The 18704-nt window shown below is 41.8% G+C and overlaps 1 protein-coding gene across 1 annotated transcript in view; it reads right to left on the bottom strand.

Annotated features, from left to right (window-relative positions):
• The window catches only part of Pde4d (phosphodiesterase 4D), a 1345132-nt gene that overhangs the window by 1210863 nt on the left and 115565 nt on the right, over positions 1–18704 (bottom strand). The window contains exon 2 of the mRNA XM_045139033.1: positions 11047–11177. Within this exon, the coding sequence (XP_044994968.1) occupies positions 11047–11088 (42 nt within the window). The 5' untranslated portion in view covers positions 11089–11177. The remainder of the gene's footprint in view (positions 1–11046; positions 11178–18704) is intronic.

Raw genomic sequence — 18704 nt, 5'->3', positions numbered from 1 at the left:
AAATATATTTAAAGCAGTGATGGTAATAATAATGATAATAACAATAACAGCCACAAATAAATTACTCTTCCAAATCCTAGTGAAGTAAAGACTTTTTTTTCCACTCAATTCCATTCGTTCTGGGTGGTACCAGCTGGCCAACAGAAACAGGGTTCATCAAGTTTCTCTGGTCTTGATGCTTCGATTAGGGTCTGGTTTATATTTTGTGTGGAGGGAGGCAACTGTCATCCTCCAGATTATACTCTGTATTATAACTGAACAGTATTGGTGCCATTTTGAGAACTGCATAGTGATGGTCTTAGAGTTGAAATAAATCTTATTCACTTAGTCTTCTCCTTTGGTTTTTCATGTGGCTAAAACAAAAACTAGCAAGGTCATGTACCCAAGGTCATATAAGTATGAAATTAAGGCACAGGATAATGCACTGAATGATGTTCAGTACTCTAATGAAATGTTTGTAGCTGTCAGTGGACATAGTTGTTCAATCTCCATGTTTAAATATATGCACATTATAAATACATTCATAAATATAATAATGAAAAGTTCAAAACTATACACTAAACAGAATCAATTCTCTTTAAAAAAGTATTTGATTTTATTCATTTGAGAGACAGAGAGAGTGGACACACCAGGGCGTTCAGCTGCTGCAAACAAACTCCAGACATATGCACCTCCTTGTGCACCTGGCTTACATGGGTGCTGGGGAATCAGACCTAGGCCCCTAGGCCCTTTGGCTTTGCAGGCAAGCACCTTAACCACAAGGCCATCTCTCTGCCCCTTCAAGTTTCTTATAAGTTCTAGTCTGAAATTAAACATAATACAGGTATCAAGAACCATAACGACTCTGAAAATTCATGAGCTAAGGCCACTTAACACAGTCCACAGGATCATTGCCCCAGGGCTAGAAATCCTTACAAGCTAGTTTTAACCCACTGCGAGCCTCACTTGCCAGCATCTCCTTTCACCGTTAGTTGTTGTTTTCAATTTATGCATTTTTTTCGAATGCTTCTGAATAGACACTTTCCGCCCAAGGGTGCACTCTTCTTTGACTACTTAGCAGCTTATTTTTTTCCGCTGTGGGCTCTAAATCACCAAAAAGATGAGCAACCAAAACAAAGCTTTTACCTTCTCAGTCCTTCTGTGCGGACAAACTGGAGCTCTCCCATGTTTTCTTCAAACCTCTTGTTTCTCTCTCTTTCTCTTCTAAAGCTAGCCATGGTGGTGCCTACCTTTTTAAATTATTTGATTTATGAGTGAGGTGTGGGGGCTTAGGCAGGCAGATAGAAAAAGATAGTGGGCACACCAGGGCCTCCATCCACTGCAAATGAATTCCAGGCGCATGCCCCACCTTGTGCAGCTGGTTTATATGGGTCCTGGGGAATCGAACCTCCGTCCTTTGGCCTTGCAGGCAAGAGCCTTTACCACTAAGGCCAACTCTCCAGCCCTCTTGTTTCTCTTTGAATATTCCTTTAGGGACTATTCTTTCTAAGCAATGGCTAGGTCTCCCTTGGTATGAATCATACATTTCTAAATGGATCCCTGTTGGCTAAGTAATACTGTGTAATGGGCTCTTCTAAAAACATTTAGGTTGGGAATTTAATATTTCAAAGTCCATGTACTAAACAGAGATAAGGACTTTTCAAGCTTGTAATTTCTGTATCAGATGAGTTGGTAGAAGGGATTGCCTTTGTTATGACAATTTGGCACCACGGTCTGTTTTCAATAGTTTTAATACACGTGGTTTTCAATGTTTAGTGAGCTGGAGTCTCTGTAAAGCTTTAAATCCCAAAGTGAAAGTAAGCTGGGTTGTATTAACTCTCGGAGTCTCTCAAGTACCATTTGGGATGTAGCTCATGGAATGTAACTACGACAGCGTAATCAAATAGTTAGTGAGAGCATAATAAATGCTGTTGCCTGAATTAAACTACGGATGCCGGTGGCTCGACACATAATAAAATGCTTAACAAAGAAATACTATTGCCAGAGACAAACCCAGACTCTTAGAAGAGGAAGAAAGAAACAGAGGAAATGACCACAAGAGGGATGTAAGTTAAATTCCATTTTCCTGGTCTTTGTGCTATCCATGAGGCTGTGCACTTAACTACAGACATATGGCAAATGTCACAAAATAGGTTAAAAAAAAATAAAAGCTGGTTTAGGTCTTAACCTATACCAACGTCAGCTACACTAGACCCGGGCATCAGAATTTGTCCTCTTGCACAGCTTACAGGAGAACATGGGATGACAGGGTGGCCCTTCCAACAACAAAAAGTAAAGATGGCTTGTTTAGATAAGTCTTTGTGATAGATAAATTCTGTTTTAAAATGTCTTAAGATAGGCTGGAGAGATGGCTTAGCGGTTAAGCACTTGCCTGTGAAGCCTAAGGACCCCGGTTAGAGGCTCAATTCCCCAGGACCCACATTAGCCAGATGCACAAGGGGGCGCATGCATCTGGAGTTGGTTTGCAGTGGCTAGAGGCCCTGGCGTGCCCATTCTCTCTCCTCCTCCTCCTCCTCCTCCTCCTTCTTTTCTCTCTCTCTCTCTCTCTCTCTCTGCCTCTTTCTCTCACTGTCACTCTCAAATAAATAAATAAAAATACCAAGAATTTTTTTTTTAATTTCTTAAGATAAAGGGTTTGCTTCAGAAAAATACAAATGACATGGAATATTACATAACTTTTAAAATCACATTTGTCAATTTAGGTTTTTGTTTGTTTGTTTCTTTTTGTCCATTTACTATTACTGTACAATGGACTTTCAATACTGTTTGCTCATCTTACCCTTGAAAAATCATAGTTTATTTTGTAAATAAATTTAATGATTTAAGGTTCTTTTACTCCTGACTTCTTCATTAGGACACATAGATACAAAGGCACAATCACCACTTGGGACTTCAAGGACCATTCCCACACTCCCTTTGAAGGCACGGCCATTAAAAACAAAAACATTGATGACTCTAAGTGATGATATTTTTCATAATTCGTAACACTTACTGTTGACAGTCATTTCAAAGGCAAAAAATTCTAGCATAAACCAAATTTTAGACATGAAAACTTGAGTTTAGTTTAAAATAAGGTCTTAATAGGAAAACTTCTGAAACAAAATACTGGTATTAACCGAAAACTTCAACCAGTTAGTAGAATTTTCCTTAAATTTTTCATCTTGTAGAAAGAAACTCTCTGTAAGAGACATTTTTAATACAAAACATTAGGTCAACAAAGACTCCTCCACATTTTTATACATATTTGTTGCTTATATTAACAAGTATAATATATGTAATTATTTTGTGGACATAATCATTTTGAATGCAATTTCGACTTGAAATTGCCCTCATAGGAAAATAGAAAGCACATGACAATATTGAAAAAAGGGGGAGTTTTTTTTTGTTTTTTTTTTTTTTTTTAAGACAGCAATCCAGTGTCTGGCCTTGGCTGCCCGCACAGTCACGTGATGTGTGACTGCCTTCAGAGCAGAGGGTTGCTGATCAGACCCCATTCTTCCAGGCCTTTCTTTCCTTGCCCATATTCATTTATACTCTTGGGCTATTCTTATACTATTGTTGATTATCTGAGAAAAATTCTTTTCAACTGCTCTAAAATAACCTATGTTTCTGCAACAATGAATATAATTGACAATTAGGATGCATTATTCATAGCTAAAATATCTCTGCCAAACAGATACCCACAATAGGAAGAAGAGCCAAACTCACAGAGATTGGAGGGAGACAGTACTTCAGATGCCCTGCGAGGTAGAATTCAAGATTACAATGGGATACTCAGGTAATTGGGAATGGGGGTAACAGTTTGATGAAGTGATTTTGATAAATCACAAAAATTTAGGATTTCACAAGGATAAAAACAAGTACCTTATTCATATTCAATGCAAAAACCCACCACAGAGTAACTTTTGAATAAATAAGTATGTGTTGTAATTTGAAAAGTAAGAATACAGTTGACAGGTTGGGGAGATGGCTGAACGGTTAAAGGCACTTGCTTGCAAAGCCTGGCAGCCAAGATTCAATTCTCCAATACCCACAGAAAGCCAGAAGCACAAAGTAGTGCATGCGTATGGAGTCTGTCTGCAATAGCAAAAGACTCTGGCATACCCATTCTCTTTCTCTCTTGTGCGCATGTACACACTCTCTCCTGGCAAATAAATAAATACATAATTTTTTAAAATAAAAAAAATACAAGCTAAAAGTAAGAATGAGTGTCCAAAGAAATGAAACTCTAAATGGACAAGTTTTCACTTTGGTTTGTCACAAGCAAAGAAATAGTAGGCTGGAGCGGTTAAGGCACTTGCCTGAGAAGCCTAAGGACCCAGGTTCAATTCTCCAGGTCCCACATAAGCCAGATGCACAAGGTGGTACACGCATCTGGAGTTCATTCGCAGTGGCTGGAGGCCCTGGTGTGCCCATTCTCGCTCTCTCTCTAATAAATAAATAAAATAAAAATAAACCTTTTACAAAAAGAAATAGCAGGAATATGATCTTAATGTTGCTGTTTACTTTGTGCTTTTCAGAGCACAATTACTGATAGTTAACTCCCATCACCTTTTCTGGCCACTAAGGAGTAAATATGGATGATAAATGAAGCTTTTACACAGCTCATTCTGTCAGGAGTCTATGCTGATAGAACTGGCAATTGTGAGCCTCAGATGATGATGAATACAGTAGGGAAATGAGGCCAGTCTAAGAAGGAATCCATTCTTTTCACTGCCACCATAAAAGCCTGAGAACAGTCTCTCTCTCTTACAGGGTGATTGTGAGGAATATTAAATGCAGCGAGCTCTGTGCACTGCCATGACAAAATGTCTCATCGCCCCCAAATTTCTTTCTGGCATGTCCTCTCTAGGTGAGCACCAAGAGAACAAAGTGTACATGAAATGGGGTTTTTAAAAAAAAAATGGCTCTCTGGATCATTAGAATGGTGCCTTTTTAACAGTAGTATGAAGGTACAATGGGAAAAGTTCATTTCTTAAGAATAGACCAATCTAGGGCTGGAGAGATGGCTTAGCGGCTAAGCGCTTGCCTGTGAAGCCTAAGGACCCCGGTTCGAGGCTCGCTTCCCCAGGTCCCACGTTAGCCAGATGCACAAGGGGGCGCATGCGTCTGGAGTTCGTTTGCAGAGGCTGGAAGCCCTGGCGCGCCCATTCTCTCTCTCTCCCTCTATCTGTCTTTCTCTCTCTGTCTGTCGCTCTCAAATAAATAAATAAATAAATAAATAAATAAATAATTTTTTTTTAAAAAAGAATAGACCAATCTAGCTACACAAGTGTCGGACAATATTTTAAAAGTCATCTATGAAGAGGGTAATCTCTGAGACAGTGCTGAGCAGAATTCACCATCTGTGATCCCAGCACCTGCATTCAAAATGGACACCCTCGGGCTGCAGAGACAGCTTAGTGGTTAAGGTGCCTGCCTGCAAAATCAAAAGACCTACGTTCGATTCTCCATGGCCCAAGTAAGCCAGATACACAAGGTTGCATGTGTGTCTGTAGTTCACTTGCAGTTTCTGGAAGCCCTGCGTGCCCATTCATTCTGTCTCTCTCTCAACGCAATTTATTTAAAAAAAAAAAAAAGGCACCATCTTGGGGTAGCCTCTAAATTCAGCATGCAAAGAGTTTTCCAGATACCCTGAGCCCTACAGATAGCCAGAACTTGCTTCGAGCTTTGAATAAGCACAAAACAACAATTCTACCCAAAAGAACAAGGAACATCAATTAAAGACATCTGGTGAGTGACAAACGTGTCCAAATGTAAAACAACCAAACAAAGCCTCAGTCAGCCAGAGGGCAATTTCATCCAGAAAATAATAATAACAAACAAACAAGATTATATGTTGCATCTCTTCAAACAGGTAAGAAAAAGCATGACTCCAGGTCCCTGACATTGGAAATGTAATGTAAGCTCCTCAGACTGCTTTAGAATTCACCACACAAGGGAACTGATCAATGCAGAATTAAAAGTTTTGTAGTTCATCTGCCAGACATGGTTTATAAAAATTCATGAGCTGAGAGAATCATAACTGAGATATTGTCAGGGACAGTGTTTTCAAATTTTGTAATAATCCCTAGTTTTGAAATGTACTACTACTACAGAATTTTTTTTTTTTTTTTTTGAAAACCCATCCTCTTGTCTGAATCCAGCCAAAAAGCAATGAGACGGGAGGGCTTCGGCAGAAGGAAGTGTTTGTGGATGTATGGGTGGTGGGGGTGATGCTGACCGTCAAATCCGGTATTTACAGGGCACTGAGTGACCGGTTCAATGGAGAAGGGCACACGCATGGGCAGAATGAAGCACGCTGGAAGCCTTGGTCAGCCAACTGGATGTGAAGAAGAAACAATATAAAGTAGACAAATAATGACAGAGGGAAATGTAGTTTCAAGCAAATTTAAAATAAGCTTTTAAGCCTCTGAAGAGATAATCAGAAACGCAAAAGTCACAACAAAGAGTAACCTAACTCAAACTTCAGAAAAAGATAAAGTCAGATATTTTTTTTCAGTGTTCACCAGCTGAGAGAAAATGATGATCCTACGATATTGGTCGCAATCCCTTAGGCTTAAATGTCACAGTGACTTATTGAAGTCACCCTCAAGAATAAAAATGTAGGCTAGGAAAGTGGGTGAAAGTGCTTGCCACACAAGCACCCATTGTAAAATGCCAGGCATCAGGGTATGTGTGCCTGGAAACCTAGACATGGGAGACAGAGATAGAGAATCCCTGGGCCTCATTGGCTAGCTAGTCTAAACAAAGCACAGAGCTATAGATTCAGAGAGAAATGGTGTCTCAAAGACTGAACATAGAAACCGGGTGTGATGAAGCACGCCTTTAATCCCAGCACTCGGGAGGCAGAGGTAGGGGGATCGTCGTGAGTTTGAGGTTACCCTGAGACTCCATAGTGAATTCCAGGTCAACCTGGGTCAGAGTGAGACCCTACCTTGAAAAAAAAAAAACAAAAAAATAAAAATAAAAATAAAATGAACATAGACAGTGATTGAGAAAGATACCTGATGTCTACCCCTGGCCTCCCCAAGCATTTGCACACTCAGGCACTCACATACATACGTGAGCACAACACACATACATGCTCACACACACGAACACACACACACACACACACACACACACACACATACACACACAAAAAGGATAGCAAATTCTGTTATGGGCTAAATGTTTGTATCTCATCTAAACTCATGTGAAATACACAACTCCAATGCGATGCGATTTGGAGATGGGGCCTTTTGGAGGTCATGAGAGTTAGTAAAGAAGACCATGGATATAGAACCCAGTTGATGGGAATGGTGATCCAGTACAGAGATACTCATGAAAGTGTGTTCACTCTTGCTCTCTCTCTCGCTCGCGCACTCTCTCTCTCTCTCATATGTGAGGATCCATTAAGAAAGTAGCTCCTGGGCTGGAGAGATGGCTTAGCAGTTAAGGCGTTTGCCTACAAAGTGAAAGGATCCCGATTCGATTCCCCAGGACCCACATAAGCCAGATGCACAAGGGGCGCATGTGTCTGGAATTCGTTTGCAGTGGCTGGAGGCCCTGGTGCACCGATATTCATTCTCTCTCTCTCTCTTCCTCTTTATCTCTCTCAAATAAATAAACAAGTAAAATATATATTAAAAAAAAAAAGAAAGTAGGGACTTCCAGCCAAGATGGCAACTGCCTAGCTGCGCCGCAGATCCCGGGGAAAGAAAGATGTAGATCCTAAGGAGAGAGCCACCCCATCATACCTCAAAAGGGCCCCAGATGAAACTAAAAAAAACTGGCGAAACAAGCAAGGGTGCTGTTTTCCTGGTGAAGCAGGTACCAGCACAAGGGGGAAGGAAACCAACACAGAGAAAAATCAACTCCTACCAAATCAGAGAGCCAGAGACCCAGAGGCCCCCAACACCTCATCACTGAAGTAGACCAAAAATGAACCCAAAATGGGTCAGGGAAATTTTGCAGAAGAGGGGGCGGAAAGAATGTCAGAGCCACATGTTGGGTCATGATATGCAAAGACATATATCCTACCCATAACTGTAGGCTAACTCCACAATGCATGACCCATATACCTCAACAAGGAGGGGCTAGGGGAAGGGGCTATTACATGGATAAGCTGAACTATAGTACCAACTTGACTGTATTCAGTGAGTACAAAACTAATTAATAAAAAATTAAAAATAAAAAAAAAGAAAGTAGCTCCCTATAATACAACAGAAAGCCATAAAGAGAGCCCTTATCAGAATGAAATTGGCTAGCACCTTGGTCTTGGGTTTGACAGGCTCTGAAACAGAGAGAGAACCAATCTCTATTTAAGCCACCTAGTCTATAGTATTTTGTTATGATATAGGCCAATATGACAAACACGTGTTTTTCTTTTCTTTTTCTTGCTTCAGTGCCTTCATTGTATGTTTCTCAGGAAACTGAACTTCGACACTCAAAGCTGGTGATGAGCAGAAGTCACACCCGTTCAAGTATCCGTTCTACGCCTGACTCGTTCACAGAGACCAGCTGGTTTTACAAGCTCCCACTGGGTCCCAGCAAGGGCAACTTACTAATAAGGCGGTTGTTGAAAGACGACCTCTTCCTCCTCTTCCCCTGTGTATTTTACGCAATTGCTAACCTTCGCTGTTAAGTGACTCAGTGTGGGATCAGCTGATGGTCACAGCTCTGAGCATGTCTGTGAGGGTGTGTGCAGAGAGCTGAGGATAGAAGAAGGTCCAACCTGAATGCAGACGCAGCATCCCATAGACCGAACAAACAGAGAAAGAAGGAAGCCAGGTGAGACCAGCATCCACCTCTCTGAATTCTGACTACAGACCCAATGCGACCAACACGCCTTTCCCATGGTGACGGACATTTAAACTGGGAACATAAATGCACCCTTCCTTCCATAAGTTGCTTTTGTCAGGTACATTGTCACAGCCATGGGGAACCTAATTAAGACATCTTAATTTCTAGTGATGAATTAATAAAAACAACCTACAGGGCAGGAGCAGAAACTATTTCAACATCTCAAAGGTTCTCCCAATTTTCCAAAGTCCTAATGTCAAAGTGGAAACCAAAAGTTGAAACTTTCCACAACAAAAACAGGAACGCCTTCTTAGAAGCAGATAATTTCCTATTATATCACGACCGAGAGGTAAATGACAGGGTAAAGGGTAACAATTTGGACCAGTATAGAGCAAACTTTTGAGATCTTAAGTACTAAGTTCTTAGGAGACCATCAAAGCTGGCTGTTTCTTCCAATAAAGAGTCCAGTGTAGAGTGAGTTAATTAACTGGAAGTACTTTGTTTATGCCGGGGGTCCCGAAGAGGCAAGGGCTCCGGGAAACGAGGGAGCTCTATGACTGAGTGAGGCCAACGCAGACCACTCAGGTTTTCTTCATCTAAGAAGCATGAGCTTTTCACCAAGAAGAAAAATTTTGCATAAAACCAATATAAATAGAAAATCTTCTAACGTCATTACGTGCTCTCAGGTCCTTAAAGTCATGACTCGGTTAATCATTTGCTTTAGAACGCTTTCCTCCAAGAACAGAGAAGTGTTTAATAATATATTTTAATTGACCAAAATATTCTCCCTTTCGCCTTGATGCATTTTTCTCATATCACATGTCCCTGGAATTCAATAACAGAAAGATGCATTCATTATGCTAATGACTTGCTTTTCATATTGAATTTATAGTAAGAAAACTCAGTAAGAGAATGATGTTTTGGCATTACTAATAAGACAAATGAACTGAGCATCGCTCAGCTTGCTGAATTTATTTAGTTACGTATTACACTCAGGACTCAGTTAAATAATTGGTTGGCATTACCTCTCAGTAGGGCCTTGTCTTTTAAGAAACGCTATTGGGCATGCTGTCCTGCCCTCTTCCCTTACTCATCCTAATTCTACAGAAAGAATAAAACGTGGCCTTGGGCCATCACAGTAGAAGAATCGCAGCAAGGGACACAAAGTGTTCCCGTGCTAGAGAAATATGCTCGCATTTGTGGCTTCTCTGATGCCTTCCAGTGAATGTTCCTATGTCACAGCCACATCTGTTTAGATGCCTTCCTCCCCTGGGGTAAGGGAACAAAGGGACATGTTCTTAGGACCTGCCTGACAGAAACTGAATCCGCTTTCATCCTGTCTGGTACAGCTTCCTTTGATATGCTCCACTTACTTATATGGATATTGTTTCTCCACCATAAAATTTAGGAAAACTAAAATGTTTCGTGAATTTGGTACATTCAGGACACCAAGCAACTGGGAAGAATGCTTAATTTTCATCAGGGGCATGAGGAGGAGGTACACTCAAAACATTAAAATAGAAGATTAAAACAAAGACTGGAGAGATGGCTTAGCGGTCAAGGCACTTGCCCACAAAGCCAAAAGACCCAGGTTCGATTCCTCAGGACCCACATTAGCCTGATGTACAAAGGGGCTCACGCGTCTGGAGTTTGTTTGCGGTGGCTGGAGGCTTTTGCGCACCCATTCTCTCTCTCTCTCTCTCTCTCTGTCTCTCTGTCTCTCTCTCTCTCTATCTGCCTCTTTCTCTCTCTGTTGCTCTCAACTAAATGACTAAAAATAAAAGATAATTTAAAAAAGAAGATTAAAACGAGGGCTTAGAGACCTTTGGCGGGGGAGAAAGCTAACAGAAGGGATAGGATTTCATAGTCTGACTGGTTGGTAGGTACCTTTGGGTCATTTTAAATCTATGATTTTTGGATTTCCCCAGAAAGTTCGATATTCAAGACATAAATTTTGAAAGTTTTCATTTTAACCAAATACTCATTTCATGCATTCAAAGATCCAGGTGTTCCGTCTCACACCAGCAGGCTCAGATGAATGGATAAGAAGACATGTAACCAAAACCAAATGAGAAGTCTCATCAAATGACAAACAAACAAGCCTTCATTTGTTACTAAGCTGCATAAAGAGAAATTAAATCTAACCAAAGGCTTCCCACAAGCCTAATAATGACAGCACAAGATTAAAATCCAAAGAAAACAAAAAGAAAAGTTGTACGTGCATCTTTTCAGATGAAATGAAAATAAATGGGTACTTACGCTTTTGCTCCGGGAGAGCACATCACACGTATTTCTTTCCATGGTGGAGTTCTAAGTAATTCAGACGGCACTGGTTCCCAATGCCAGCACCCTCACTGCAACACGTATCCACTCAAAAGCCCACTGGAATGCTGGAAGAAAAAAAAAAGGCAAGGAAATGTTTAATCAAGTGTATGATTAACACGTTTACTTTGAAATGTTTTCTTGGACTAGGACAGGCAATTTTTAAATAATTCATCAGGACAGACTAAAAATGGTGATGTGTTTAAAGCAATAAAGGTACACACAAGCAACATTTCCAAAACAGCTTTTGTGAAATATAAGTGAAAGATTTCAAGCACCGTCTGTTTGCCATTAAATATCCAAGCCTACTTTTTTTGTTGTTTTGTTTTGTTTTTTTGAGCTGAAATACATAGGTATGACAGGCAGAACCTGTGACGCAAAGGGATTGTGATAATCTGTTAATTCTTGCGGAGACAGTGAGGGAACCCCCCAATTTTCCAGTAAGGGGACCTGCAGACAGTAGCCCTGGGAGAACCATGCGTATGTCTCAAGTGAAAGCTTGCCGCCTTCTGTTCCTGCTTGCGTTAGCATTAGATCTACAGGCCCATGAAGCCATCCCAATGGCTACGTAGAAATACATTGAGTTCTTTGGTTCCAGGAGGTTGTGAAAAATGCTTGAGAGAAGCTGAGGAGCGCTTACCTAGTTAAATAGTAACTGTTGCTTCAGACGATTACAGAGGAGCCGTCACTTGCACAACACGGATAGCTTCATTTCCTAACCTTCGCTTCCCTAAGCACTGGGAAAGAGACTGTGCTGAGTAAAGAACGAATTAAGCAGCTAGCATGTGTTTTGTTCGTTTCTGATTTTCCACCACATCTGGACGTGACTCGCCTATTTCCTAGGGTTAGATCCGCGCGTGGGCTGAAGTTGCGTCTGGGAAAGAACTGGCCCCGTGAGAAAGTGGATGAAGCCAACCAGCTTGACCAAAAACACAGAACAACGCAGATGGCTGACGCTGTAGGTGTGAATATCTGCTCAAGACGTCATGACATTCCACTGTGTGGATGGCTTCTAAAGTTCTTTAGGTTAGAAAATAAAATGCTTGCCTGAGACTTAAGAGAAAACAAGAACTGTAACCAGGACCTGAAGGAGCTGATGTTGCCAAAGTAATTGAAAATATCCAAGTACAAAACAGTTATGAGTGATGCAGTAAGGTGTAAAAATAGAAGAAAAAAGTAGGAAGCAAAGACAGGGAATACAGCCTGGACGCAGACCTGAGGACAAGGTGAGCCGTCATTGAAAGAGGAGTTCATGTGCTAGAGGGAATAGGCCATCATTCGACTTCCCCGCACCTCATGGCTGAAGCAATGTGTTATAAACTATGTGAGTCACCCCCTCAAGAGTTCCGAAAAATCTAAAGGAGATGCTTCTAAGGCTGCCCGAGGTTCTCTAACAGCCATATGAAGTTAGAAACAAAGAAAATGGATTTTATTATTGCCAAACTCATCCCTAGATGCAGCTTAGAGATCCAAAAGTACCAAAGGACAAAAGCCTTCTTTGAGCTTAATGAAAACAGTTGCCTAAAGGTAAGAAAAAAATAAATGCTACCCAATGTGAAGTTTCAGGGAAATAAAGAAAAAAAACCCACAATATTGTATTTTGAGTGTGTAGCCTTTCTGGTTCAGAGCATCTTGTCGGTTCTTATAAACCACGGAGCTGTGGGATTCATTTCATCTGAGAAGTGGGCAGAAATAACATTAACTACGGATTAAATATTCTATGCCTAAGGAGGAAAAAAAAAAACCATCAAGATAACTGCTGTGGGAAGCTTAGCCATTACCAGAGAAAAACTCATTGAAAATATTTAATTATTCATTCGGAATGTAATCAGTACCCTTAGGGTCAACCATAAAGTTGTTATCTGTTGTGGGCTGGTGACTCAGTGGTTTTAAATTAACAAATCAGTAGAATCAGACAAATAATGGATTTGACTGGGTTAAGGTATGCTGAATTAATCAAGTTTTTTTTTTTAACAAATTTGACTTAAAAGCTTTTAAATCCATCATTAACAGATACTTTCCTAGAGCTATTTACAACTCATAGAAATTTGATTAAGCAAATGGATTTAAGTGCAAAACTTAAAAACTGGTGAAATGGGACTTCTCTGTCAGTATGGCAAAAACATGACAGCTTGGTCTCCATTGAAAGAATATAGACCTTGGAACTAAATAGGCATAGGTTAGGATCTCAGACACCCCCCCCCCAAACACTGGATTTCTGTGTAGTGTTAGATGACTTCATATCTCTGAGCAAAAGATAGAGACACTAGGTGTGTTCCAGGCAGGTAAGGGGCAGGTTGTGTTTGGGGCATGTGAGCTCCAGGAAGAAAGCAGAGGGAATCAAGGACAACCAACAAGAAAAGATACCCTACAGGAGATGAACAACACCTCACGCATCAGCCAGGGCCCAGGCGAAACCACAGAGGAACTGGTGAGATGAGCGAGAACGCTACTCCCACGGTCAGCCTGACAACCTGCGCCACGGTGATGCAGACAGACACTGAGGACACTCAAAATGCACCAAAGCAAAAACCCAGAAACTGCTGAGAACTCAGCACTAAAGTAGACTTCAAACGCACCCACCAAGGCTCAGGGGCTCTAGCAGAAGAGGGCGTAGGAGGAATTTAAGAGCCACAGGGCGGGAGGGAATATTCAGAGGCATTGTTGCCCCCCCAACTAATATTTCTACCCTCACAATTGAAGACCCACAAAGCCATGGTGAATACCAGCAATTCCACTGAAGAGGGAGTGGGGGCAAGATGGTACCATCACATGATGTGTCCATGCAAAGTTTCTACTTAGTGGGGGAAAAAAATTTAAAAAGATGCTAATCTACACGCATGCTTTGAGTGTGAACAAGGCAATGTGCATCAAAGTGCATCTAGGACAACGCTACACACGTAAGGGATGGGTGGTACTCATCCAGTCTTATTTTCCTTCTAAAATAGCTAAACCCCCTGGAATAAAACAGACTTATGAAACTAGGCTTCCCACAACACTGGTAAGCCCTTCCCTGTAATCAACCAGTCACATGGCCCCTTTGCCCAGGACCCCCTGCCCATTCGGGCACTGAGCTAGGCGGGCCTTCAGGTCCCCTGCAAGCAGTCCAGCACAGGTTCAGCCCAGTGCCACACCCAGGCACCCCTCACTTTGTGGACATGGATATTGGGGAATATGGGGGGACCCATTCTAGGGAGACTCAAGTCTCTTCAGAACAAGAGAGAAAGCCAAGTGCCTAGAGCAAGATAAGTCATACTCTGTCGCATCTGTGAGGACGCAGGAAACCTGACAGAGGAAGTGCAATATTAAATACGCTGTTCCCAAGGCTCACCTGAGAACCACCTCCAGGGAGATGGTGGCAGACACTGAGGAGACTCAAAACTCACCAAAGTCAGCTGGGTGTGGAGGCACACGCCTTTATTCCAAGCACTCAGGAGGCAGAGGTAGGAAGATCACCGTGAGTTCGAGGCCACCCTGAAACTGCATAGTGAATTCCAGGTCAGCCTGGGCTAGAGTGAGACTTTACCTCAAAAAAAAAAAAGTTACATTAAAAAAATTTTAAAAACTCATCAAAGCCAAAACCTAGAAGCTGTGGAAGGCTCAACACTAAAGGAGACTTAAGACCTCCAAGGCTCAGAGAACACTGTGGGAGAGTGCGTGGAAAGAATTAAGGAGCCAGAGGGTATGGAGGGATTAGCCTGAGGTATTGTCTCCCCATGAGGACTGACTTGTAAATTCATGATCCCACAGAAATGACTGATAACTCCATTGAGGGGGACTCTCAGAGGTATGGGGGCAGGAATGCAAGGATATAAGGGTATAACCAAAGAGGATATGCCCAAATGGCAATATACTCATATATTGAAGTTCTCAATAAAAAAAAAAGCAAGGAGTTCACAGTGTTCTTTTATTGTTGCTAAGAATAAATGGATTGAATATTCATCAATCAATTCTAGGAAAAAGTGTACTCCAAATAAATGTTAATAAAATGATAAACAACTCATATTAAAAAAAAATATTTAGACAGGGCTGGAAAGATGGCTTAGTGGTTAAGTGCTTGCCTGTGAAGCCTAAGGACCCCGGTTCGAGGCTCGATTCCCCAGGACTCACGTTAGCCAGATGCACAAGGGGGCGCACGCATCTGGAGTTCGTTTGCAGTGGCTGGAGGCCCTGGTGCACCCGTTCCCTTTCTCTTTCTGCCTCTTTCTCTCTCTTTGTCACTCTCAAATAAATAAATAAAATAAACAAAAACAATTTTAAAAAATATTTAGGCAAACTACCATCATGAAAACAAATGATCATAAATGTTGGTGGGGATGTAGAAAAAAAGGATCCCTTCTACACTGCTGGTGGGAATGCAATCTGGTCCAGCCATTGTGGAAAACAGTGTGGAGGTTCCTAAAACAGCTAAAGATTGATCTACCATATGACCCAGCTATAGCACTCCTAGGCATATATCCAAAGGACTCATCTCATTTCCTTAGAAGTATGTGCTCAACCATGTTTATTGCTGCTCAATTTATAATAGCTGGGAAATGGAACCAGCCTAGATGTCCCTCAACAGATGAGTGGATAATGAAGATGTGGCACATTTATACAATGGAGTTCTACTCAGCGGTAAAGAAAAATGAAGTTATGAAATTTGCAGAAAAATGGATGGACCTGGAAAGGATTATACTAAGTGAGGTAACCCAGACCCAGAAAGCCAAGCGCCACATGTTCTCTCTCATGTGTGGATCCTAGCTACAGATGACTGGGCTTCTGTGTGAGAATGAAAATACTTAGTAGCAGAGGCCAGTAAGTTAAAAAGGAGACATAAAGGGTGGAGAAAGGAAGGGAGGAGGATACTTAATATGTTGATATTGTATATATGTAATTACAATGATTGTAATGGGGAGGTAATATGATGGAGAATGGAATTTCAAATGGGAAAGTGTGGGGGTGGGGAGGGAGGGAATTACCATGGGATATATTTTATAATCATGGAAAATGTTAATAAAAATTTTTAATTAAAAAAAATATATTTAGGCAAACTTCAACTAAGTAACAACGGATCATGCCACCAGAGTCCCAGGATTAACCAGGCAGTGGACTATATTAGGGTCATTTGAAGAGCATTTAGCAAAGCATGATTTAAGGAGATGTGGATAGGACAGGAGGATTCACAAAGAACAGCCAGCACAAAGCCTACAGGCTGGCAGTGATGGAGTACAGCCCAGTAAGACCAAGGGGCAGGCAGAGCGGTGGCTGGCTGTTATGCTCCCTCAGTGGAGGGAGTTTCCCAGATCAAGCTTCTTTGACGAAGCAGCCTCAGGTGAGCCTGGAAGGCAGGAGGCGAGGGGAAGCGCATGACCTCCAGTCATTCCTCCTCTGATCTCCTTCCAGGACGCACCACCAGCCAAACGCAGCTGAGCCAGGGGGCCAAGGAAGCTGCTGAGGTTCTTCTCCATCGAGCTTTTCAGGGCAGAAAGCTTCTAGTGTGAGCAGGGAGGGAAGAGGAGCTACAGGGAAAATAGAAGATGGGCCACGCAAATAGAGTCTGTAATCTTGCAAGAAGATTGCAATTTCTACCATCTCATTCCAACACACACACACACACACAAATGCCTACCATCTTTCTTCAACCCTCTCAATAATTCTGCACCCTGCAGGTATTGCTAATACATTACCCTGTTATACAAAAGAGGAAATTAGTTGCAGAAAGGACAGACAATTGCCCAGGAAACTGCAGAACCAGGTCTCAAACCTGTCAAGTCTACCACCGGGGTCTGTGTTTCTGTCTGCTCTGCCAGGCTGCTCTTGCTTGCATTTTTTAAAATGTTTTATTTATTTATTTGTTTGTTCGTTTGTTTTAGAGAGAGAAAGAGGGAGAGAATGGGCACACCAGGGCATCCACCCTCTGTAAACAAACTCCAGATGCATGTGCCCCCTTGTGCATCTGGCTTACGTGGGTCCTGGAGAACCGAACCGGGATCCTTTGACTTTGCAGGCAAACAACTTAACCACTCAAGCCACGTCTCCAGCCCTCTTGCTTACATTTTAATGGTCAGGAAAATGTAACCCTTGCACATATCAAACTTGTGCCTACACCAAGGAATGCTTGCCGGAAAGATTGGTTCAGGGGAAGTTAGTTATCAACCTTCCTAGACTTCCTTCCTCAGCAAAGATAATGTGAGATGGCAGAAAACGTTTCTTTTTCAAGGCACACTCAAGAAAACCCGGCAAGCAAACATGGGCACATATGACTCTATTATACTAAAAGTTTCCAAATAAAGGTGAACTGGGGAGAAGGAGCAGTCCACTCCCATGGAGAAAAAGATAAATATGAAGAAAGGAGGTACGGAAGACAGAGAGTGCTGGAGCATTCAGACAGAGACCCTAAGCAACAGCCAACACACATGCCTTAGCACAGAAGTAAGAGCCAAGATGTGTCTCTCCTGGACGTTAAGTATTTGCACGGCAGCAAACACTCCGAACAGACATCAGAAGTGATCACTTCTGTATGCGACCCACGCACTGCCGGGAACAATCCCTTCTTCCTCCTCCCCAGCCCCCCTCAAAGCCTCTGCTACAAGAACTGGTTAAGATAATATCTCAGAAACAGTTTCTGGAAACCTTCCTTTTCCCTTCAATTATAATTCTTCTTAATTAAGCAACATGTATCAATGCCTAATACCACTCAAGAACAGGAATGAAAAATGCCTAATACCACTCAAGAACAGGAATGAAAAACAGGGGTTCCAATTATTTCCACATACTCGGAAAAAAAAAAAAAGATATTGGATGTATTTTATGTATTTCAGAAGTTCCTATGCTTCGCTTCTTTTGGAAGTAGCATTTTTTTCTTCCAGAGAGTAATTCAGTTTATGTAATGACTGTTGAATCATAAAGCCACTCCAATGCATTAAAAAATTATTTCAGTTAACAAAGAGGCTGATTTTTATGGTACTGATTCGTGCCATCATTAGTTTTATGTCTCTCTCCTTATCGTCTCCTTCCCTCACTCTCTTACCCCCTCCCAGAAGTCCAGAAGTTTCTACCCCATGCTGGGGCCCAGGATACACTTGAGAGGAAGTGGCAGATGAAATAAGCCTTAGAACCTCCTCCAGGCAGATACTGAGGAGGCTCAAAACTCACCAAAGCAGAAAATTAGAAGTTACCGAGGGCTCAGCACGAAAGGAGACTTGCCATTCAACCTCCAAGGCTCAGGGGACATTGGCACGGAGAGAATGAAAGAATGTAGCAGCCACAGGGTAGAAAGGCATGCTGTGAGACCTTGTTCTCCACCCACAGGGATGGACTAGTCCATTCGTGACCCCACGGAGACTACTGATAACCCCACTGAGGAGTGGTCTCAGCGTCATGGTGACGGAGGAGCAGGGAAGTAAGAATAGAACCCAAAGGGACTGTGTAACAGTCCAATTCGTAACAAGTTCATACACTGACTGGGAGGTGAAAACATATGATAGAGAGAGTTGCAAAGGGGAAAGTGGGGGGGGGGGAGTTAGGAGGGAATTACCATGGGTTATTGTCTATAATTATGGAAGTTGTCAATTTTTTAAAAAAAAGTTAAAAATAACTAAATAAATAAATAA

Source organism: Jaculus jaculus, chromosome 20 (assembly GCF_020740685.1).
Source record: "Jaculus jaculus isolate mJacJac1 chromosome 20, mJacJac1.mat.Y.cur, whole genome shotgun sequence".
Lineage (NCBI taxonomy): Eukaryota > Metazoa > Chordata > Mammalia > Rodentia > Dipodidae > Jaculus > Jaculus jaculus.
Note: the sequence above shows the minus strand (reverse complement) of the source record. Positions and strands in the feature narration are given on the sequence as shown.